This window comes from Polistes dominula, unplaced genomic scaffold (genome assembly GCF_049000335.1).
Source record: "Polistes dominula isolate Pdom_NZ unplaced genomic scaffold, Pdom_raw_medaka contig_12, whole genome shotgun sequence".
Lineage (NCBI taxonomy): Eukaryota > Metazoa > Arthropoda > Insecta > Hymenoptera > Vespidae > Polistes > Polistes dominula.
The window spans coordinates 1,357,946-1,382,771 of NW_028301116.1; the positions used below are offsets into that span (position 1 = coordinate 1,357,946).

General features: G+C 29.0%; 1 protein-coding gene across 1 annotated transcript in view; it reads left to right on the forward strand.

Moving 5' to 3' along the window:
• Positions 1–24,826, forward strand: part of Ptp10D (Protein tyrosine phosphatase 10D) — a 44,587-nt gene that overhangs the window by 15,370 nt on the left and 4,391 nt on the right. The window contains 19 exon segments of the mRNA XM_089176954.1: positions 13,695–13,941; positions 14,318–14,593; positions 14,677–14,883; positions 15,023–15,376; positions 15,458–15,630; positions 15,694–16,057; positions 16,167–16,439; positions 16,524–16,832; positions 17,273–17,551; positions 17,941–18,350; positions 18,493–18,729; positions 18,731–18,871; positions 20,155–20,347; positions 20,635–20,649; positions 20,755–20,923; positions 21,607–21,859; positions 22,313–22,570; positions 22,943–23,327; positions 23,928–24,017. Coding sequence (XP_089033080.1) covers positions 13,695–13,941; positions 14,318–14,593; positions 14,677–14,883; positions 15,023–15,376; positions 15,458–15,630; positions 15,694–16,057; positions 16,167–16,439; positions 16,524–16,832; positions 17,273–17,551; positions 17,941–18,350; positions 18,493–18,729; positions 18,731–18,871; positions 20,155–20,347; positions 20,635–20,649; positions 20,755–20,923; positions 21,607–21,859; positions 22,313–22,570; positions 22,943–23,327; positions 23,928–23,989 — 4,605 coding nt within the window. The 3' untranslated portion in view covers positions 23,990–24,017.

Genomic DNA, 24,826 nt, shown 5'->3' on the forward strand with positions numbered 1-24,826 from the left:
TAAAAAATTATATATATATATATATATATATATATATATATATATATAATTTTATATTTTTTATATATTTAATATATACATATATAATTTTTTTTAAATACTACATTTTTATATATTTTTATTTTTTTATATTTTTTTTGTAATAAAATATATTGTAATATATTTTTATATATTTGTATGTATAATATATATAATAATATAATAATATATCTAAAATGTATTTTTTATTTATATATAGTTTTATTATTTATACTATGCCATATAACTTAGAGAAAAAGATGAAAATAAAATAAATTTAAAATAATTTCTGAGCTAATATATGAACACAATAGTTGATATATATATGAAACATAATAGTTAATATAATAATATGTTAGATGTTTTGCTAGGTAGCTAAGACATTTTGCTTAGGACGCAAAACCGTTGCCGCAACCTCGGTAATTCGTTGCGGTTAAAGTCAAGTATACCAAGTTCCGTTATGCATGCATATATACTTACTTACGTTTTATAAGTGCGCGTGAGTACTTGAATCCTACATATATGTATACATATACATATACATATACATATACATATACATATACATATACATATACATATACATATACATATATATACATATACATACATATATATATATATATATATATATATATATATATATATATATATATATATATATATATGTATTATTGTATTATAGTCGATACGTGTCATACATAACGAATAACGTTGTTGGTGTTAAAACTATACGACGAATAATATCGATAAGCAAACGTTCATATGTTCGATTCTGCTTAAATATTTGTCTTTTAAAAACAGTATCGTTTAATATCATTTAACACGTAAAAAAGTGAGTTAAAATGAAAACAAAAATGAGGTAAGAAAAAAACGCTTTACAAATGGAATCATCGTTTAGTTTTTTTTTTTATTTTAATGGTAAATAGTTAACGTTATCTTATCGGAAAATAACAAAATTAAATGAACTTTTCTTTAATAGTTATTTATATAGATATGTATTTAATATAAAATTTTACAAGAGTAGTTTCATTATGATTTATGTTATATCAAATAATATTTTTAGATATTCGTTCTTTGTATGAATTAGTAGTTTGAGTATCGATCAATATAATTGCACAATTGTACGAAGAAGAATGATCAAATGTGATTGGTAAAGTTCGGATTACCTTGAACACGAAACGTACAGGTTTAACGTGTCCTGATTTTTTATGTTCACGGATATCATCATAATCGAAAACGAATCATGTTGGCAATTTTTTTTTTGAACATAGTTGACTCTCCCAAATTTCAAGTTTCACAATGCGTCACAAATTTTAAATGGAACAAGTTTTTTTTGTATAATAAAATGCTAAAATTTGATCCATTTAAAAATGATATTTGCATTAATTAAACATTCGTTTTTATCATCCTTTAATTAATTCTTCTATTTCGTAATCATTTTTATTCGTATATTCGTTCACTGTATCATTTATCAAAAATAATTTGCAGAGAGAAATAAAAGAAATATAATATTGTTATTATATTTTAGTATCTATATAAATAATTATAGTTATATTATAATTATTTATTATATAAATTAATTATTATTATTTAGTATATGAATTTTGGGGTATTAATAAATTATTATATAAATAATATTTATAATAATATAATTTAATATAATTTTTATAAATTAATTAATAATTTTTATATATATTTTTATATAATTATTTATTATATAAATTAATTATTATAATTTAGTATATGAATTTTGGTATTAATAAATTATTATAAATAATATTTATAATAATATAATTTAATATAATATTTATAAATTAATTAATAATTTTTATATGTATATCATATATTATAAATTATTATATTAATAATAATTAATTTATATTAGTTAGAAAATTATATTATATATTTTATTATATTATATATTTAATTATTAAATTTAAATAAAATATAAATCTAAAATTTATCTTTGTATGCGTAACACTTTGTAACATTATTAATCGTATTACACTTAATATTTATTATACTCTCTCTCTCTCTCTCTCTCTCTCTCTCTTATTACTTTTTATATTACTTATTACACCTTATATATACAATATAAATTAAATTTTTACAATTAATTATTACATATTTAAATATAATATTCGTATTTGTTTTTAAATATTTCTATACGTAACATATGTTCATTGACTGGTTTGACGTTCAGGTTAATTATTCCTAACTGGTTGGTTACATGATATTCGTTGCGTTCCAATGGAAACTATGTAAACCCAACCTAAGTTTTCGAACGAATCGTTGGCTATCTACGGATAATATCTAACAAAACTAGAGAACAAATCCTCGGTAATATTATTATTATTGTTATTATTATTATACGAGGTGTACACCGAGGTCATCCAAGTAATACGAGCGTCTCGACGCTCGTGCATCCATCTCCGGTTTTTTTTTTCTCGGGAACGTGCCTACCTTGTGGTTTACCATTTCAAGATGAGTTACGTCAATTTTTTGTTGTATTCCTTTTTTTCTTCTTCTTTTTATTTTATTTTTATCTCTTTTTATTCACGTGTAAGTATTTATCTCTATTATTTTTTTTTCCTTTATCATTTGCTAAAGAAATCCAATTTACGGGGAATTATTATTAAACAATTTTTTAACGTTATCTTTTCTTGTGTTTTTTTTTTCTTTTTTCCCTTTATTTTTTTTATTAACGTACGATAGGTTTTTCAATTTTAATTTTTTAATTTTTTGCATTTAATTATATTGTTATTCTTGTTTTTTTTTTTGATCGTGTGACTTCTTTACAAAGTTACGTATGAGTCTACATATATAGTTACATTCATCTAGTAATTAGAGTTTAATTATGATGATTTTTTTTGAACAATTATTTTGTGGAAAATTATAAATGGAAATACGTCAGAATAAATTTAATCATTTGTTATTTTCATATCTGTATGATTATTTCAAGAAATAATTTGTCAACATGTGTCTTTTATATTTGACGACATTTAAAGTTAGAAATCATGTGTAATAAGATCGTTAAAATATTTACGTCATTATTTGTAATCTTTACATTTGATATTTATTTATTTTTAAAGAAAAGCAATAGAAGAAAAGAAAAGAAAATGAAAAATTTACGATATCCTCGTTTACATTTCTGATAAGATTGACACATCGGTTGTCTTAGAATTTCAATTTTTTATTTTTATTTTTTTTTCGTGTTAAAAAAAAACGAATAAGAATTGTAGTATTAAGAAGAAATATACATTACGATGTATAACAATTGACAAAATAACGTTAATTATTTTTAAATAACATATATATATATATAGTATACGTGTGAATTTTATTTGACAAGAAGCATACCGATGTGAGTAATATAAAAAAAATAAAAGTGTCCAGCGATAATAGAACGTAAACCACTCGTGTTGTTATCTTGAGTTAGCTTGTTATGTGTATAGTCGTTTCAGATGATCGATGAGTAATAATATTCCTCCTTACCATTTTATTATTTTACCAATTGTTTCAGGTGTACTTAATAAAATTAACGAAAACTGTCGTTTTTTCTTTTTCCGTTACGTTTTACGTTTTTAATTTTCATCGTACAAAAAATACATCGTATAAATATACATATATATAAATCAAATACTTAACTTGTAATATATTTTCAAGTATTTAAAAACAGTTTAAGATTAAGCATATTTATGACAACTGATAAACTTAGAACAGTATTATTGATAAATTAATGATTTATTTTCAAATAAGTATATTTATATATGTGTGTGTTATTAATTTAATTTATATTTTTATTTGTGATAATATAATATGATTTTTTATGTTATAGTTTTTCCCTAGTTATCATATTTATATAAATTGCTAATATAATATATATTACTAAATATATTATAATTATATTAAATTCCTATTTATATATATATATATATAATATATTTTTTATGTAATTAAATTACTAAAATTTAATTTATATTTAATTTATATACATTTTTATTTATATATATGCTTTCCATATCATATCCATATCCTCTATGAACAGACTTAATAGTGCTGGACTCAGGGGACACTATTTATATATATGAATATTTTTAACTAACAATAAAATAATAAATATAATAAAATAATAATTAATATAATATTTCTTCACTTACAATTATTCTTACCAAGCATTAAATATTTGACTCACGGGTGATTTGAATGCCGTCAACGCATATCGATAGTCCGACACGTTGATTTCATCGTTCATATATCAATCATCTGATAATATGAAATATCTATGATATTCTCATCATGATGATTCATCTATTTTTAATCAAATAATCCGTCCAAATAAATAAACTTTTCTCATATTACAAATAAATATATTACCTACTTATAATATCAAATATTTCGTATCCTTCTGATATTTAAACTAGTATGATTATTTCAAGTAATTTAGTTAGTCATTTTACGAATTAACGGATTACACAAAAATAGATACTATACTATAATAATACATAGTTATATATATTTATGTATGTGTGTTTGTTCGTGGTATATTCGATCAAAGCCGGACGAATATCCGGTTTCGTAGCGAATTGAACACGTCCGGTATGAACAATTACGAATAACTATCATATATATACCATACATATGTTATGTATGCACAGTCTTAATGTGTGTGATGGTGCAAGGTATAGTTTCGAGAGAGAGAGAGATAGAGAGAGAGAGAGAGGGGGAAACATGTAAATAAGATTTTCTTATGCGTTACTAATGCAAAATAACTTACTTAGTGCATACCTTATTTACTTGGGTAAAATATTTCTTTCAAAGAATCTAGAACGAACGAATAATGTATTCTAAAAGAAACATCGTGGAAAGGAGGAAGTGAATGTTTTTTCTTTTGGTGTCATGACATTTTCACTTTGAATAATAGGCAGAGGTAAGGAGCACACATTCGTAATGCCGTTGTTCGAGTGAAATCTGTTCAATCTTTCTTCGATTAAGTCTTATGTTAAGTTAAGTAAGCAAAATAACTATTGCACCATTAAATAATTAAATTACAATCTGTTGCAATATGTTTTAGTTAAATAGGTTAATATATAAGTCCTGGTGAGGTGTTTAAAACCAAATGATTTTCGAGTAAAAGTTGTTCTTGATGATGAATAAATAAAACAAGGTTTAAAACTAAGTTTGAATAGTAAAAATTAATTTGTAAAATTATAATAGTTGTACCAATATTAAAAATATTTATGTATTTTTTAATTTAATTTAATTTAATTTTATTTTATTTTATTATTTATTATATTTAATTTTTATTTAATTAAACTATTTATTATATTTAACTTACTTATTTATTATATTTAATTTAATTTAATTTAATAATTAATAAAATAAATAAAAATATAAATAATTAATCATAAATTCGTATAATTGGTGATTACAAAAAATTTGTTACAACAAATCTTATTATAAATTAAATTTACATTCACACGCACTTAGAATTATCGTCGAAGTTTAGTATCTTTTTGATCGTATATCGTGTAGTTTACTTTTTTTTTTTTTTTTATCGCATCGAAACGCACGGATTCTAACTTTCTCTACTTTAAATCGAAAGTCATTGTTTCGAGATGTGTCATAGTTTCGATATCTTGTTTTTTACCGGTAAGAAAAAGATGTAAGAAAATAATAATTCGTGATACGATTATTTACTTGATTGATATAATCTCATATCTCATGTAAAATACTTTTAAAAAGTTACCCCTTTTTTCTTCTTCAAGAGAAAGATTGATTTGTAAAGGGTTCGAAAACCTTCTTGAAAAGGTGTCAACCTTCTTTCTAACAGTGTTTTTTACGTGACCGTACTACAAATGAACTCGATGGTCGTTGAGAAAAAAAAACAAGAAAAGACACACGTTCGATGAATGAAGAAGTTGGGGGAAGAATTGGGGGGTGGTATGAGATAAGAGTTAGGGGTAAATAAGGTGAAAGAGTAATTGATTTCTTGAGTGTAACAGGATGCACACTTGCATGCTGCTGCTGTTGCTGCTGCTGCATGTCGTGTGTCAGTGCATCAACAGTAACAACGGCTAAGGCGGCTGATGATGGCGTGGTGAACAGCTTGGCACGAGTTTCTAGTGAGTCAAGCAACAGGTTTTGCTGATGTAAAGAAAATAAAGCACGCAAGTTACTAACTTAGAATCGTGAGAGTAGTAACAGTAGTAGTAGTAGTATGTTTCTTTGAAAGGAATTTAGTTTAGCACAGGTGGTAGTGGTGGTACATTCGATACGTTATTTGAATTTGGTTCACATTTTTATTTAACAATATTTGTTTTATTATTTGATCATTTAACACGTTCCGTGCCATGTGTACCCCTGGTGGTACACGTTAAACCAGGCCACGTGTATCACCAGTAGTACATTTACTATTAGACATATTTATTTAATGCACTGAAAATATATGTTTATAATAAATTTACAATAAAATTTGCAACATAGAAATCAACTTTCCAATTATGAAAAAAAAACGTGTATGAAACTCTCTAATTTTTTGTTTCTTGTATTAAAAGAATCTCGATGTATTCCTAAGGTAAATTCCTCATTAAGGAGTTGTATTCATGGGTATAGATGCCAATTAAACTTGCTAAGGAAGCACGCAAGCAAACGAGCGTGTAACCACGACACTTTTCCACTTTCGTCCTACCACATATTCTTTTTTCTTTTCTTTTTTTTTATGGGATCAATATCATAACGTTTATCTTAACCACTACTATACATGATGATCCATTTTCTATATAGTTAAACGATACGTAGTATTTTATTTCTTTCTATTCTCCTGGGTTACTGGCAAATTGCCATAGTTCTGTTAAACGTTGCAACTGCAAGTGTCAGCGACACGTATCCTAAACTGATGTGAGACATCAGCAGTTAGTATGATGCAAGCTCAAAACTTTCAAATATTTTCTATCCAATGACGAATTTTTTCTATCTCTTTCTCATCAAATATTTTTTAATTTCGCAATTCTGATGGATTCCAACAAATTTTGATTGAATTTTTTCGATACTCGTTGTATCAAACAAATAAATTATTATTCAACTAATTTTCATTGATTACACGAAAAGAATAATTTTAAATTACAAATTAGACCTATTCGTATTATATTAAAATTTATTATTATTATTGACACGAAAAGTATTATAATAAAAATATTATATAAAACTATTACTTTTATTGTATTTGTAAAATTCATTTTATATATTATATATTTACTACAAAAATACGTGTAGTTATTTTGTGATAAATCCTAGGATTTCCATGATTTAACGTTAACACACATGTGTATGTATGTGAGTGTGTGTGTGTATGTTGTGCATGATATATACAGGATGATAATTAAAACGTTGCAAACGTCAAAGTTAAAGAGGGAGACGGTCAGGCCGTCTGGCACTGTAAAAAAAAATAAATAAAATATATATACGAGATACATTTTGAGAAAGAAATGAATTTAAAAAAAGGGCACATTAACAACTTAGGGCTTCGTTAACGACAGTAATTAGAATGCGAAACGAACGAAAAAACTCTCAACATTCCTTAAACGAATTTTCGTTTTTCAGGATTTAATAAACAGAAAAAAATCGTAACAGCTAAAAGCTAAAAGTTAAAAGCAACTTTGATGCAAGCTACCAATTATTTTCTTGCTAATATTTTCAACATATAACTAAATACATATATAATTATAAATTATATTATAGAGAAATTAAATAATTTACAATAATGTAAAATTACTTAATATAAACTAATAAACTTATTCAATAATAAAACAATAAATATAGTACTTCAAAAAACACTATAATTGACTAGTTGCATATTGTTAAAGAAATAAATAAAAATAAATTAAAATAAAATAAATAAATTTAATTAAAATACAAATCGTGTAATAGATAATAATTAAATTAATATAATTTTATAATTATATAATATAAAGAATAATTAATAGAATTTTAAATAAATAAATGAAATTTAATAAAATTCCTATGGTTCTAACTTGTCAATAAGAATTAAAAAACAATATATTTACTCGAGTTACATCTTTTAACCATTGACTGATTGATCAACCATCCAACCAACCAACTAACCAACCTGACTCTTCTTAGGTATGAACTGTCATTGCATTTGAGTTGCACTCGCGGTATGTTGGAATGCGGGAATGCCTTGACGACGCGTATCTTTTTTCTCTTTCTCCCTCTTCTAGTTTGAAATGAAATGAAGGGACACGTTGGTTGGTTGGTTCCCCCTTTTGCTTTGCACGCGTCGTTCGATCGTACAACAACCGTCGACGATGACGATGAGGAGGAGGAAAACGATGATGCTACATCCTGTTGACCCCCGTCACGCACTCCGCGAACATTTCCTTTTATCCCAACCTCTCTCCTTCTCTCTTTTTCTTATTATTTATCTTTATCACTTTTTATACTACGATATACGAACGACTCTCTTCTATTTACCTCTTCACAAAACTTGCAAAGCCAGTTCTTATTGAAGTACGCATACAAGCACGCGGGTTATGTTTAACATAAGGAAAGTGTCGTTAGATATGTTGATGAAACTTGGTCATACTTAAAAACTTAATATGGTTGTAAAAGGATGTACAATATTAAATATTAATCTGATATATTAACTCTTTAGGGCACGGTGGGATTAAAAGTGTCCCACCTTTTTGATACACCATAATGCACGATGGAACATTTTTAGTCTCATCTCGAAATATATTGCATGCTTATAAATTTATATTTCGTCTTATTTACGCAAAACAATTGGTTATTAACTCTTTTTTTTGTGTTTTTACATTATTACATTCTGTAATACCTTTATTAATAAAAATATACCAATTTAGTTTCATTTAAAACATAATCAAATTTCTATGCAACATAGAGCTATTTTATTATCTGAAATTCTATACCGCAAAGAGTTAAATTATTGTAATATTGTCTATTAATCCTTTTACTACATTTGAAGTATCAGTATGTCATTGAAACTAACCTGAGACGAGATTTAACTAGTTCATTCTGATTTATTTCAAAGCAATGCGTAATTTTAATATAATTACAATTATTATAGTATTTAATATTATATTTAATTTAATTTTATAATATTACTAGCCCCTCTACGTATTACCGTGATTAATGTGAGCCAAAATATAGATAAAGATTAGGTTATGTTCAAATGTTTCCTGCCATTCAGATGGCACTGGACTTACCTGTATCTTTTTCTTGTTTTTTTTTTTTAAATTAATTAATTATTTTATCTACTTATTAATATATTACTATTGTTTATTTTACTTTTCATTCTTACAATAGGTTCCCCAAGTTTCGTTTGTTTTAAAAGTTGTGTCTCGATTCTTTTTAGTTCTCCTTCCCTTTCCGTAGCAAACCCTTCATTTTTATTTTTCCCAACTGCGTTCTTCTTGTCTTTCAAGTTCCTTTCTCGATGTTGTGCTTGTTATATCAAAAATGCACCGTAGTACTTTGCAACTCTCGTGACGTGAATAAAAATCATCTCACGCTTGGAGAAATATAAAGAAGGTGTACGTATGATGTATATATACATTATACTCTTTTCGAATGCATGCGTCTTCTTCAATCTTCTTGTCACCATCACAAGTTGTTGTGTTTTTTTTATTTTCTTCCTCTCTTTCTCTTTCTCTTTTCGATCGATAACGACTTCATAAATCAAAGAACCCAATGCTTGTTTCTCGAGTATTTTATATTTTTATTTATCCCGATAAACGTATATAATACTTTGTATTTCTCATCACGAATGACGTATGTATTCGAACAAGAGCGAGAAAATAAATTCAAAAATTGTGTAGAATGTTGAGAAAACATAACCAGGAATGATCATAACGACGATTAATAATAATGTTATTCTATAAAGAAGAGTAAATATAAGAAAAAACAAGTAAGATCGTCATTCTATGCATTCCAAAGATGACAGGGAAAAAACAAGTGTCGAGTTTAATCGGTGATCATCCCAGTTGGATCATTCTAATAATAGTAATAATAATACAACTACTTAAAGGTTTATTTTATTTTCGTTTCCACTAAGTTCTCAATGTAAATCTAATTTTATTCTATAAATCAATAGAAAAAGAAACTCTATTTTAAGATCAGTTGATAAGCTATTTAAAACAAATAGACACACATATTTTCTGTCTATTCATTTATAACTGTGTAAATAGTACAGACAGGTATTGTAAACGAAATCGTATAAAAAATATATTTTTAAAAAGTCTTTCCTATCAATTATTTATTATACGTTTATTATATATTATATGTAATCATAATATATTTTTTTATTCTATGTAAATTAATTTATTACTTATTTAATTATTGGAAGTACATCATTCTATCTAATTTTATATTTTAAACGAATTTCAGTAGAATTATTTGCAAATTTTGCTAATTCTTTTTACAATTCTACCTAATTTCATATTTTAAACGAATTTCAATATAATTATTTGTAAATTTTGCTAATTCTTTTTACAATTCTACCTAATTTCATATTTTAAACGAATTTCAATATAATTATTTGTAAATTTTGCTAATCCTTTTTACAATTCTACCTAATTTCATATTTTAAACGAATTTCAATATAATTATTTGCAAATTTTGCTAATCCTTTTTACCAATCAACAGAATTTTCACAAATTAACAAGATGAAATAACGTTTAAACGTTTTGCATAATTTTACTAACCTTCCTTGTGCAAATTTTTTACCTTACTTCCGCATATTTTCTTTCTCCTTCTTTTAGTTCATCACCTTCCTTTTCCCCCATGTTATCGCCATTCGACCATTCAAAACCTTCTTTGTACAATTAGAAGTTTCAGTCGTTGCAAACGACTATGAGAAGGGTTGCCGACGACTACGACGAGCAAGGGAGAGAAAAAATAGAAAGTGAGAAAGAGAGAGAGAGAGTTTTACAAGGAAAGAAATTGAGGGAGCGAGAAGAAAGTAAAAAGGGAAGAGAGATCAATATACATCTCTCTCACTAACACGTTCAAATATTGTCGAGAAAAGAGAGAGAGAGAGAGAAAGAGAGAGAGAAAAAAAACATACACCTGTAAAAGTAGAAAATGTTCCTCTACCTTCTTGTCAAAGTATTATTCGAAATTATTCGTCCACGAATGAGAGGAAAGAATTCAAACAAAGAGAATAGATTTTTTTTTAACAGAGCAGTCATATATTCGTAAAAAAAAAGCAAAATGATTTAAAAAAAGGGAGGAACATTTTACTTTTTTTTACCCCAGTCGTCATAGTAGTCAGTCGTGATACTTCTTCAATAACGACGTTCATAGAATCGCGGTGGGCCCCATTTTACGCCCACCATGCAACTTCCGGTACGTCGCGTATATAGTCGTGCCAGATGTTTCAAACGCCAGGCTCGTGTGGATTCGTTCGAATACGTCAACATTTTTTTTTTTCATATTTTTTCTTCGCTATTTCTTCCTTTCGCGTTGATTGGATTGAAGAAAAATCTTTAAAAAAGAAAAAGAAAATGGAAAATCAACGAAAAGATTCGTACGATAAATTTTCTTTGACTTCGTTTTGAAATTGAACCTTTTTTTTCTTTTTTTTATATCAATTTAAATATTCTTTTTAGACGTGAATTATATTCAAGGAACTATTATTTAGTATTACAAGATTAATATAATAATATTTAATAATATTTATAATTAAAAACACATACATACAATTTAAATATTTCTTTTACACCTAAACTACACTCAAAAGGAACTATTATTTAATTTATTTAATATTTAATTATTTAATATTATATAATAATATTTATAATAGGAAATACACATGCAATTTAAATATTCTTTTTAAACCGACACTACACTCAAAGAACCATTATTTAATGTTATATAATAATATTTAATAATATTTATAATAGAGTACACACACCTACACACAATTTTTAATTAAAGGAATAAAATACTTACGATGCAAAATATAATTAAACATTAGAAGGTCCCCTCCACCAATTAGTTGACTTATATCATAATTCACGTTTTTCCTGTGGTTGTTTCGTTAGTTCCTTGCGTGAATGTCACGGGGTTTACATTTGTACGTTCCAAAGATATTTATCGTTATTAATCATACAACTATACATCTGTTAGCATAACATAATCTCTTGTCAAAGAATATTACAATATCTATAAATCTTTCTGTTAATCTTAATTAATGTTAATCGTTAAAAGATTTGATAAAATTCAAAGATAGTGTTGGAAATTAAGGAGTGGGGGTTACATGATTTGGTGGGGGTCAAGAAAAAGACGGGATTACGTTTTTGAATCAAATGTTAAAGAGATTTATTAAAATCTAACAATAGTATTCAATAATATATGGTATACTACGATAAGCTTTAAATGTATATGTATAAAATACACATATATACATATATATACGGAAGAGAGAATTCACTATCGACCGAGACTCGCCATTTGTTACGAGTTTTCGTGGGGGAGAGAAAGCGAGTTGAGTATTCTCGAAACTCTGGGGAGGTCACGCCTCTCTCGTTAAAACAAGCAAAACGCACGATCGTAAGTACAAAATGCGTGTAAAGCAATGGTGTGTAAACCTATTCGAAAAAGAAGAAGAAGATTAAATAAAATCGCTTACGTGCGATTAATCTTCAAAGAAAGAATAAAACTATATCAAAATTAATTGGATTATGGTGTGTGTATCGATGATGGGTTTTTAAACGAGATGAAACCCATCTTTTTTTCTTTTATGATTACATGAAAATGAAAATTTGATAGGAAAATATATTCTGTGTATGATTTGACGTCTGTTCAATGATTTGATTCACAGATCAGGATTATAATAATTATACAGTGAGTTACAGGAATAGTGCTTATTTCTATTGCAAATTTAAAATAATTAATATTTGTTTGTAATGCAAAGTTTCAAAATTCTTATACATAAAAATCTACATATGGTATATGTATATATGTATACAGTGAGTTACAGGATGATCTGTACTTCTTTCTATTGCAAATTTAAAATAATTGACATTTATTTGTAATGCAAAGAGTTTCAAAATTTTTATACACTGTAATCTACATATGGTATACATATATATGTATTATAATAATAATGTTAATAAATATACATGTATATATGTATACAGTTAGTTACAGGAATAGTACTTCTTTCTATTGCAAATTTAAGATAATTGTTATTTGTTTGTAATGCAAAGAATTTCAACATTTTTATACACTGTAATCTACATATGGTATACATATATATACTATAAAGTCGTGAGAATTGTTGAGAACCAACTAAGAACTTGGAATGCACGATGCAAATTTCTCTTTCTCTTTCTGTTTCTTTTTCATTTTCTTTTTTTGTAGTAACATCATACAAGATTCCACGTTGTGTTGCAATTGAATTCTTATTACCTGGATATCATTGAAAAGAAAATCATTTGATTCGTGTTACATAAAATTTAAAAGATACTCTCATTATAGATTCTATCTCATACCTGTTTTTATTTTTAAATATTTAACTTTATTAATAAATTTGATTAACATTTTAAAAATAACACATACACACACATGCATACATTAAAAAGTATATAATACGAAAAGATATTATTGATTACTATTTTCTTTTTTCTTAGGTCACGTACTCGGCCGATCTAGCAATCGAGATTCCAGGTAATTTGAGCCAAGGTGGTTCCTGGTTAAGACTGGATTACAGTCCTGCTGTTGGTAATCCACCGCCAAACACTACGGCAGCCGCAACAGACATAGGTGATGTTATCAAGTTCAAGAACGTTCTTCCTGGTACGAGATATGAGTTTTGGTTATACTACAGTAACGGCACTCTTCACGATTGGCTCACGTGGGCTGCATCGATCACGACAGGTATATAAACTTTGAATAACGTTAGTAGTACCTTTCTAAAATTCTTAGAACCCAAATATATATATATATAGACAAGACTTTTCCCTTGATAACCAGGTCGTATATATTTCAAACACGATCTTACATGCATTTTAATCGAAAACGAGTAAGAGTAGCCACGTGCCATGAAAACCTTTTTTATTTATTCTCTAGAGTGCATTACACTCAACCGTAAATATATTTAAACGTTTGAACAAATTTTTGTAATAATTTTCTATATCTACATTTTGAATTTGATCAATAAAATTGATATTCAATCGTAACGAATAGAAATTGTGATAGATATTGATCAAATGTATCATCGTATATAATTCATGACAATTGTTTCACGCTTCAGTACCGGATCCACCCTCCAATTTGACCGTATCAGTTCGCAATGGGAAAACCGCGATCATATATTGGTCACCACCAGCCCAAGGCAATTATTCCGGTTTCCGCCTGAGGGTACAAAGCTTCAGCGACACCGGAAATCCAAGGACGAGTGTGATACCAGCCGATGCGGTGCCCTATACCCTTCGTGATCTTACGCCGGGGGCAACGTACTCCCTTCAACTTTTCACGGTGCTGGACACCAAAGAGAGCGTTGCTTACACGAGCAGAAATTTTACAACTAGTAACGTGTTTCATTCATGGAGTATTTATGATTCTGGTTTAAATACTTTTCTTATTTTTTTCCTCTTTTATTTTTCATTTTAGAACCAAACACACCGGGAAAGTTTATTGTATGGTTTAGAAATGAAACTACGTTATTGGTACTCTGGCAACCACCGTATCCTGCTGGGATTTATACTCACTACAAAGTCAGTATTGATCCCAAGGATGCAATTGAATCGGTTCTTTATGTGGAGAAAGAAGGTGAACCACCTGGACCAGCTCAAGCTGCATTCAAAGGACTCGTCCCTGGTACGTTTATAATTAATTTCAAATGTTATTACACTTGCACAAGAGGTACAATCTTTTTTTTTTGTATCGTTGAATATTAAACCAACCATAATAATCGAACAAATTATATCTACTTTTTTATTTATTATTAATATCATAGGTCGAGCATACAACATTTCGGTACAAACAGTTTCCGAAGATGAAACTTCGACACCAACGACTGCCCAATATCGCACTGTACCTTTGCGACCCTTGAACGTGACCTTTGACAAGTCTTTAATAACATCTACTTCCTTCAGAGTATATTGGAAACCACCTAATGGGACATCGGAGTTTGACAAGTATCAAATATCTCTTGGAGGTAATCGGAGATTAGCACCGGTCAGCAAAAATCGTGACGATGAAAGCAGATTGGAATTTAAAGATTTAGAACCTGGGAAAACGTATCAGGTCATTGTAAAAACAGTTTCTGGTAAGGTTACCAGTTGGCCAGCCAGTGGTGACGTTACTCTCAGTAAGTTATTTTCTTCTCAATCAAGAATATATTATTATTATTTTGTTCCATTTATATTGTTATTTTTGTTTAAATATCCAGAACCTTTACCGGTGCGAGATCTTCATGCAGAAGTTGATGAGAGAACAGGTATGGTCGAAGTGTCATGGAATCCCGAAAATAGTAGTACACAAGATAGCTATAAGCTTCAGTATCACGAAGTGGAAACAACTATTGGTGGTGATAGCAACACTTTAACAACTGACAAAACCAGAGTAAGAAATTTTGATGAAAACAATAATTTTAGAAAAGAAATTATTTGATTTTTTTAATTACAGGTTACATTGGAAGCTTTGCTGCCAGGAAGAAATTATTCCATAATCGTTCAAGCGATTAGCAGTAAAGTTGAGTCAAATGAGACGGTACTTTATCAAGTAACAAGACCATCTAGTCCAATAATTGAAGATTTGAAATCGATTGAAAAAGGTTTGAACATATCCTGGAAGAGTGACGTAAACTCAAGGCAAGAAAAGTTCGAGGTGACGCATAATAGAAACGATACCGGCGAAAGTGCGACTACCTTGACCACAGAGTCGCACATTGTTTTAGAAGATCTTTATCCTGGTGCGGGATATGAGGTCAAGGTTTTTGCCATTAGTCATGGACTCAGGAGCGAACCGCATGCACATTTTCAAGCAGTCCGTGAGTGTTAACTACCTTCGAATATGAACATTCATTTTACACGTGTCCTTGAGAAATGAAATGGACAATTCTTACCTTTGAAATTATTCGTTATTTCTTTTTCTTTTAGTTCCTCATCCACCAAAGAATTTGAGCATTGAAAAAGTTACCAGTAACACTGTACTCGTTCATTGGGAGGCACCAACAGATTCAATATTTTCTGAATATTCTATCAGATATCGTACGGAAGACGAGCCAAGATGGGTGAAACTACCGAGTGTTCGAGAAATTGGCGAAGCAGAAGTTGCCGATATGACACCTGGAGAAAGATACACGATACAAGTGAATACTGTAAGCTATGGGGTAGAAAGTTTACATCCGTTGCAAGTAAATCATACAATTCGTAAGTACACTTTAATATTATATAATATATATGACGTAATATTATATAAAACAATGTTTTCATTAAATATAATTATATTTTCAGGACCAAACCCAGTATTAAATATTCGTCCGATCGTGGATTCAACGAATGTTACGTTAGAATGGCCAAGGCCCGAAGGTAGGATCGAAACTTATGTGATCAGATGGTGGCCTGTAGAAAATCCAGATGATGTAAGAGCAAAAAATGTCACGGAAAGTCCCGAAATCTCAGCACTTATATTCGACGAGAACACCATTCACACGGAAAGAGTATTAGTTGGTGATTTGATGCCAGGCATGCAGTACTCGTTCAGCGTTTATACCATATCTTACGATCTAGTCAGTGAAATCACCAATTTAACTACCAGAACAAGTGAGTAATCATCAGCCGAGGTTTAACATTTTTTTTCTCTTTCTTTTTGTGTGTTTCATTTTGAGTGAGTATAATACGCTATCCCTTTAATTTTGACGCAAATGCTTAACGTGAATTTTCTACGTGCATATATTGTGTGCTAATAGAATATTATGTGGCTACGAGAAATTTCATCGTTTATTCTTATTATCATCTGTTCTTTTATCGTTTCGTTTCAAATTATCACGACTAATCTTTAAATAACAAACAAACAGGCGAATATTACATTTTCGTTAACATGTTTCCTTGCCTTTACTTCCGTCGTGTTCTTTTTTTCATTTTTTTTTTCATTTGAGATTAAAGAGACAGGATATTATTGAGGATGTATGCGCCGATGTTTACTCATAAATAGGCGAATTAAAATTAATCAGGTTAAAAGAAAACGACTCTGTCGAATCCAGTGCCGCTGATCCAGTCCGAAGTCGTAGTGGTGGTAGATCGCGATCAACCTGGCTCGTTAACGCTAAGGTACACCCCGACGCCTATTCAATCATCGAAATTCGATATTTATCGGTTTCGTATCAACGACGAGAACAATACGACTAAGGAACGTCGTGTAGACGATACTGATACGAAGATAACCTTTATTGGTCTTACACCCGGTAGACTTTATCAAGTGACCGTATGGACTGTCAGTGACAACGTGGAAAGTCGGCCATTGATTAGACAGGATAGACTCTGTAAGTATCTTTCTTTTTTTTCTTCTTCAAGTAGGAATTGGATAAAAAAAAAAGACGAGTCTTATACCTATTATTATTTTCGAAATCATGTGCGCGTACGTAATTTATAATAATATATTACATAATATTAATTTGTGTCTTTTTCATTTATATCTATTAACGTATCACATTGATAATGTACGTCTTATACAATGCCACACCGAAACGTGGTATCCTTCATTTGAATTTGTTACATTTTTCTTCTTTTGCTTGATAAGCTTTAAACTTCATTAAGTGAACGGTTCGGATCCAAACGACTTAATCGCATTTACGCATACACAGTAATTGTATAATAATTCCAAAATCTGTATACATTCGAGAAAATACAAAAGCGAGGATCTCGTTTTCAGATCCTGAACCGATCACTGCAATAAATGCGACAGACGTTAACGATACCAGGATAACATTGACTTGGGATGTACCAAGAGGAGAGTATGATACTTTTGAGGTGCAATACATAAACACCGAAGGGAACTACATCCAAAATTTAACATCCATTAACACGATAACCATATCCGAATTGAAGCCATATAGAAATTACACGTTCACGTTGGTCGTTCGATCAGGAACTGAATCATCCTATTTGAGGGTGTCGAACCCGCTTAGTGCCAGTTTCACCACGAGCGAATCTTATCCTGGTAGAGTGGACAAGTTTTATCCAACTGATATACAACCTAGCGAGATCAGTTTCGAATGGTATTTGCCGAATCAGGAGTACAATGGTATCATCAGAAAATACAGCATCACTTATGGCTTGGAGGTTAGTTTTTTTTTATTTCTTCAAATATTGTGAACTAACAACGTAAATGAGAGAAAGAAGCATGCTGCACCATGTTGGGAATATTTCAATGTGTCATCAATAATCCTATCATTAATTTAATCGTTCGTTTTATTTTCTTCAGGGTTCTACGCACACGCAGATGCAAGATTTCAGGCCTATCGAATTCCGTGGTATCATAAAGTCCCTCATACCTGGCAAAACGTACGTCTTTCGTATTCAAGCCGAGACGAAGGTCGGTTATGGTCCTGAATTTGTTTGGAAGCAAAAGATGCCGATAAGGGCACCACCAAAACCACCAACTCAAGTTGTACCAACCGAGGTCTGTAGGAGCAGTACTACGATACAAATACGGTTTAGAAAAAAATTACTTCAGCGAACAGAATGGTGCTGTAACCTCGTATACCATAATCGTTGCCGAAGATGACAGTAAAAATGCATCTGGTTTGGAAATGCCTAGTTGGAGAGATGTTCAAGCTTACAGCATTTGGCCACCTTATCAGGTAATTTTCGATTTGTGTTGGTTTTCTATTAAAGAAAATCAAAACGTTGCTGCTACTACTGCAGTTTTCATTCAAAGTAAAATCCGTGCCACTGTCACGAGGATAATTTTCCACTGTTAACGTCTCGGCACGTCTCGCGATTACGTAAAACAATGTGTTAAACACACGATTGGATGATAGTGTGTAATCCTTTTTTGTATATATCTCGATGTAGGAGTTAATGGTACGTTGAAATTGCTATATCCGGTTTAATCATCGATCCTTTAACGATTTAATCAAGTAAAGTAATTATAAATTGAATTTCTTTTTGATATTAAGTATACTTTGGCATCTAGATTGATCATCTAACACGAACGTATTTAAACGTCGGATGCCAACGAGACAACAGATGCGAGTAATCAATTCAACGAATTATTCCAAACAGCTCATTAACTTGTAAGATCACGGACTAATCGCATAAACGGCTCACCATCACACACACGCACGCGTTACACGACGAACGACCGTGTAACTTTGAATCTCCTTCATCTATCTAACGCGTTATATGTGCAATCCTATGTCAAACGTTAGAAATACTATGCGTAACACTCTGTAGTTGTTACTGGTGCTTCTAATCGCGAACACGCATGATTGAGATTTCTAAGATGGATACTTTGAAGAATCTTATTGTAAATACTAGTAGATTGATCGTTCAGGTGAAATTCATTCAATTTCTTTATCCTTTAATCAAACACTTTTTACTTTCATGAGTTCAATACTGTTATTATATTTAATCTGAAGTGATTACGTGACTCGTTATTGATCCCATGAACTAGAATATTTAAGTAGTGTTTTTTTATACTTTGCGAATGTATAATTACAAGTAAAATAATATGTATGACGATGTTTTATCATGAATTGGGAAAGTAAATAAACATTTTATTTGTAACACGATAAATGATTCTTTGAAATGTAATATGTATTTTCTAAAAATGCAAAACACGAATGGTAATGTTATTATATTATATAATATAGATTGAAATTTTATGCATTGATGCGTTTGATAACAATTCTAGGAAAAATGGTATTACGTGTATATACGAAGATCACTTTGAAACTGAAAATAGATTTGACTCGTTTCAATCGTCAGTACACATAATATGAGTCACACACATACTCGGTGACAATTTTATTTAAATTTTTCTACCTTTAATAGTTTTGATTACGTAATTTTTACGTTGTTATAATTTCATTTATTGTATAATCAAATTCAAGTTTAAAGTATATTTTTATATTTTTTCCAGGTTATGGAACCTTATTATCCTTTTAAAAATGGATCCGTAGAAGATTTTACTATCGGAGGTGAAAATTGTGATAACAAAATTGGTTATTGCAACGGGCCACTTAAATCTGGTTCAACCTACAGAGTAAAAGTACGAGCTTTCACTGCACCTGACATGTTCACGGATACAAGTTATAGTTTTCCAATTCAAACAGGTGAGAGCGATCGGGCGGAAAGATTTATAATTTGAACGTTTACCTATGATAGTTAATATTCAAATAAAACTTTTAAAAATAATTTATAACTGATAAGATAAGATTTGCATCTTGCGTTCAAGTTTCTCTATTTTATTAATTTTATTTATATTCAATTATTACAAATATTTTCATTATATTTAATGATAACATTTTATTATTGATAATTAATATAAAAAATAAAAAGTATATTAGTAAAAACATTACTAAATTCATGCCTCGTTATTTCGTGTACATGTCTGTCCAAGGATTGCTGCTGGCAGGTAATCAGAATTGTGTTGCATAATTTATGCGAATAAATGTTTCATGATAAGACTTGGATATATTAAGCAAATCAATATTCGTTATTCGTTGTGTTTGTTTAACAGATAAGGATAACACTGCTATAATTGTTGGAGTTACTGTCCCTATTGTTCTTCTATTATCTTTATTGGGTATCGGTTTGCTCGTAAGAAGAAGAAGAAGTCAAGGAAGGAAGACTACCGAGACCAGAGCTACGGACAATTTATCTTTACCAGATAGTGTTATTGAAACGAGGTAAATTATTTATAATTATTAATAAAATATTACACGCGTTAATCCCCTAATCGTGATTTATACTTACTTTCTTTTTAAATGAGATAATTAATTAGTCAACTTACTTAGTCGTAGAAAAAAAGAAAAACTTGATTGTTAAGTATAAAATTTGTTAAATTAAAATAAAATAATAATAATTTTTTTAATTATTTAATATTAAACATTTACTAATTTTATTAATTATATATTTTCAATATTGAAATAAAATAATATAATATATAAATTATAATATTTATATATAAAAAAAAGGATATAAATTCTGTTTATATTTTTTGTTGAAGTAATACTTCGAATTGTTGATAAATATCGTAAATGACGATGACGTTAATAAAATAAAATATCGATCTTTCATAATTTTTTACTACTCCATATCGATAATTGTTATTCGCATTTTTTTTTTTTATAAGAAACAACGAGTTTCTTTCAATTAATTTTCCACATTTATGTTGATTTTCTAATCGTTAATCATTGACATATCAATATAAATGAGTACACGTGGACAATTTAATTGATGTAAGTAATTATGTGAATAGCAGTGCTTTTTTTACGATTAGACGATGAAATGAGATCATTATATTCATGAGACTAAATCGTACGATAAATGAACGATTTTTCTTTTTAATTTATATTATTTTTTGTTCCAGTCGTCCCATCAAAGTAGAAGATTTTTCTGAACATTATCGAAATATGTCGGCGGATTCGGATTTTCGTTTTTCCGAAGAATTCGAAGAATTGAAACACGTTGGAAGGGATCAACCATGTACCGCTGCCGATTTACCATGCAACAGACCAAAAAATCGTTTTACAAATATATTACCTTACGATCACAGTAGATTTAAATTACAACCTGTTGATGATGAAGAAGGCTCCGATTATATTAATGCTAATTACGTTCCTGTGAGTATTTAAAATATTTTGTAATTTATTTTTAAAAAAAGAAAAAACTATATATATAGTAATATAATAATATAAGTATTATATATATAGTTATACTACAGTAATAATATAAGTTTTATATATATAGTTTTATTATAGTATAACTAGTATAATATAATAATATTACACACAATAAAAAAAGTACCATCAGTATGAACCCCTTTTAAAGCCATTCAACTCCATGTGAAACATTGTCTGCTTTGCGTAATAATAATAACGTAAATCTAGATGGTAAAATGTGGTGACCCACCCTATATATATATTAATTTAATATATAATATAATATATAGTGTACCATAATATAATATATAGTTATACTATAGTATAACTAATATAATATAATTAATATAAGATTATTTTATGTGTTATAATTATTTCAACTTAATAAAAAAAATGCATTGAAATTTTATTCAGGGTCATAACTCGCCAAGAGAGTTTATAGTAACGCAAGGTCCTTTACACTCAACGCGAGATGATTTCTGGAGAATGGTGTGGGAGAGTAATAGCAGAGCTATAGTTATGCTCACGCGATGTATTGAGAAGGGTAGAGAAAAGTGTGATCATTATTGGCCCGTGGATACATTGCCCGTTTATTACGGTGATATTTGCGTAACCATTTTAAACGAGGCACATTATCCCGATTGGAGTATCATGGAATTCATGTTGTGCAGGGTATATACATATATACATATACATAATATATATGTATTGGGTTGTCTGGAAAATTCGTGTCGATTTTTGGTACGTGGCATAAAGTTTGTTTTTGCTGAAAAAATCTGAGAAGTTTTGGAAGGATAACATTTTGAAGTTAACATTTAATATGGGGAAAGTTTGGAGAACAAAATGATACTTGGTACTATTTTAATAAATATTAAATATTAAAATATAATATAAATATAAATAAATATTAAAAAACAAAATTTAAATGCGTTGCGTTTCAAAATTGGCACGAATTTTTCGGACAACCTAATATTTTTGCTTTTCTTAAATAATATTACCAACAAAACAAATTGTATCTCTAATTAAAAATGAAATTTGTATCAGGGTGATGTTAAAAGGGTAATACAACATTTCCATTTCACAACATGGCCAGATTTTGGAGTACCTAGTCCACCTCAAACATTGGCAAGATTTGTTCGAGCATTCCGAGAACGAGTTAGGCCAGATCAACGACCAATAGTCGTTCATTGTAGTGCTGGTGTTGGACGTAGTGGTACATTTATCACATTAGATAGGATACTTCAACAGATTTTGGTATCAAAATACGTAGACATATTTGGAATAGTTTGGGCTATGAGAAAGGAAAGAGTTTGGATGGTTCAAACTGAACAACAATATATTTGCATACATCAGTGTCTACTTGCTGTCTTGGAAGGACAAGACACTACGGGACCACCTCGTGAGATTCATGACAATCAAGGATTTGAAGGTGAGCGTTTTAAATTTAAAATTTGTTTTTTTTTTGTTTTCTTTATCGGTAACAAGTATTTTCAAGTTCTGTATTTTTTTTTACTCCCTCTCGTTTCATTTCATTTTCTACGTTTAAATATAAGTCGAGTCGTGTGTAAAATTTGCGTTGCATGGAAATAGGAAAAATGATAGAATCTCAATGATGTTTGAGAAACTATCTCAAATTCGTATTCGTGTTTCATATTTAATTTTTATATATTTCTATGGGATATTAAATGTGATGTGTACGAACACGAATTATTTTCTTACCTTCTGACATATTAAATAATAACCAATATTAAAAGTTTTGTTAAAATCATTTGTCTAACTTTACAATAAAAAATCAAATTATTTATAATACATAATATAAAATGGTGGCGGTAAATAAAATAGTAGTTGGGTTAGTGGTAACAGAGTATGAAAGTAGGAAACCATAAAAGAAAAAAGAAAAAAAAAACAAATAAAAATAAAGTGTGGGTGTATCGCTTTTTTGGATTAATCAAAAAATCGTATCACCTCGTTGTAAAATATAGTTAACTGACCAGACCTATTGCTATCCTTTTATAACATTTGAATCCAGGAAAGAATCGAAGCTCGGTCGAAAACGCTAAGAGTCCTGCTGAGGATGAAAAGGAGAGGTGACCTTCGAACTCCGAATCCTGCGTCGATGGTAATTTCGACCGTCGCTTTTTCTCTCCGTGCACGAACTTGAATGTGTTGCATCTGTTAAACGTGATATCATAATAACATATATATGTATATATAAATTAACATATATACACGTATATATGGGAACATATAAACGATGCATGCAAGTTGAGATCTCATGTGATAATTTAAAAAAAAAAAATAAACACAAAAGTAGCCGGAGCAAATTGCTGATTAAAAAATGAAATAAAAAGTCCGCTGATAGTTCAAAATTTTGCGCAATGGTGAAACATTCATTTGTTTATCATTAAAAGGCAAATAAATGAAAAGTTAAACAAAAAGACATAAATTTACTATAATTCATACTAAATCAACGCTGCTGCCGCCTCCTGCATTGATGCAATGTTTGCCAAAATTATTATTTGCCTGCCTACAAGTATTTCATTAACAGCTTTAACGCTAAATCTCATTTTTATTTTACTCTGTGCAATACTAAAACTGTCATTTCTTTAATAATTAGTAATGGTCAAGTATTATTAAAACAAAACAAATAAAAAATTTATAAATAATCTTATTAACCATTAAAAAACACACTATGCAAACAATAATAACATACGAGTTGTACAATATATTCGTGTAGAAATAGTGAAAAAAGCATTATTGTTTTATTATTGAATAATTATAACGCTGTAGTGTCATATAACTCGCTTTCTTTTTCTACGATATAAGCGGGTTTATAATAGTACGCATAATTTTCTAATCGAAGCATGATTTAATATTTGGATACGACGAATTATTAAAATAGTTTCTTTTTCATTTCTCTTTTTTGTT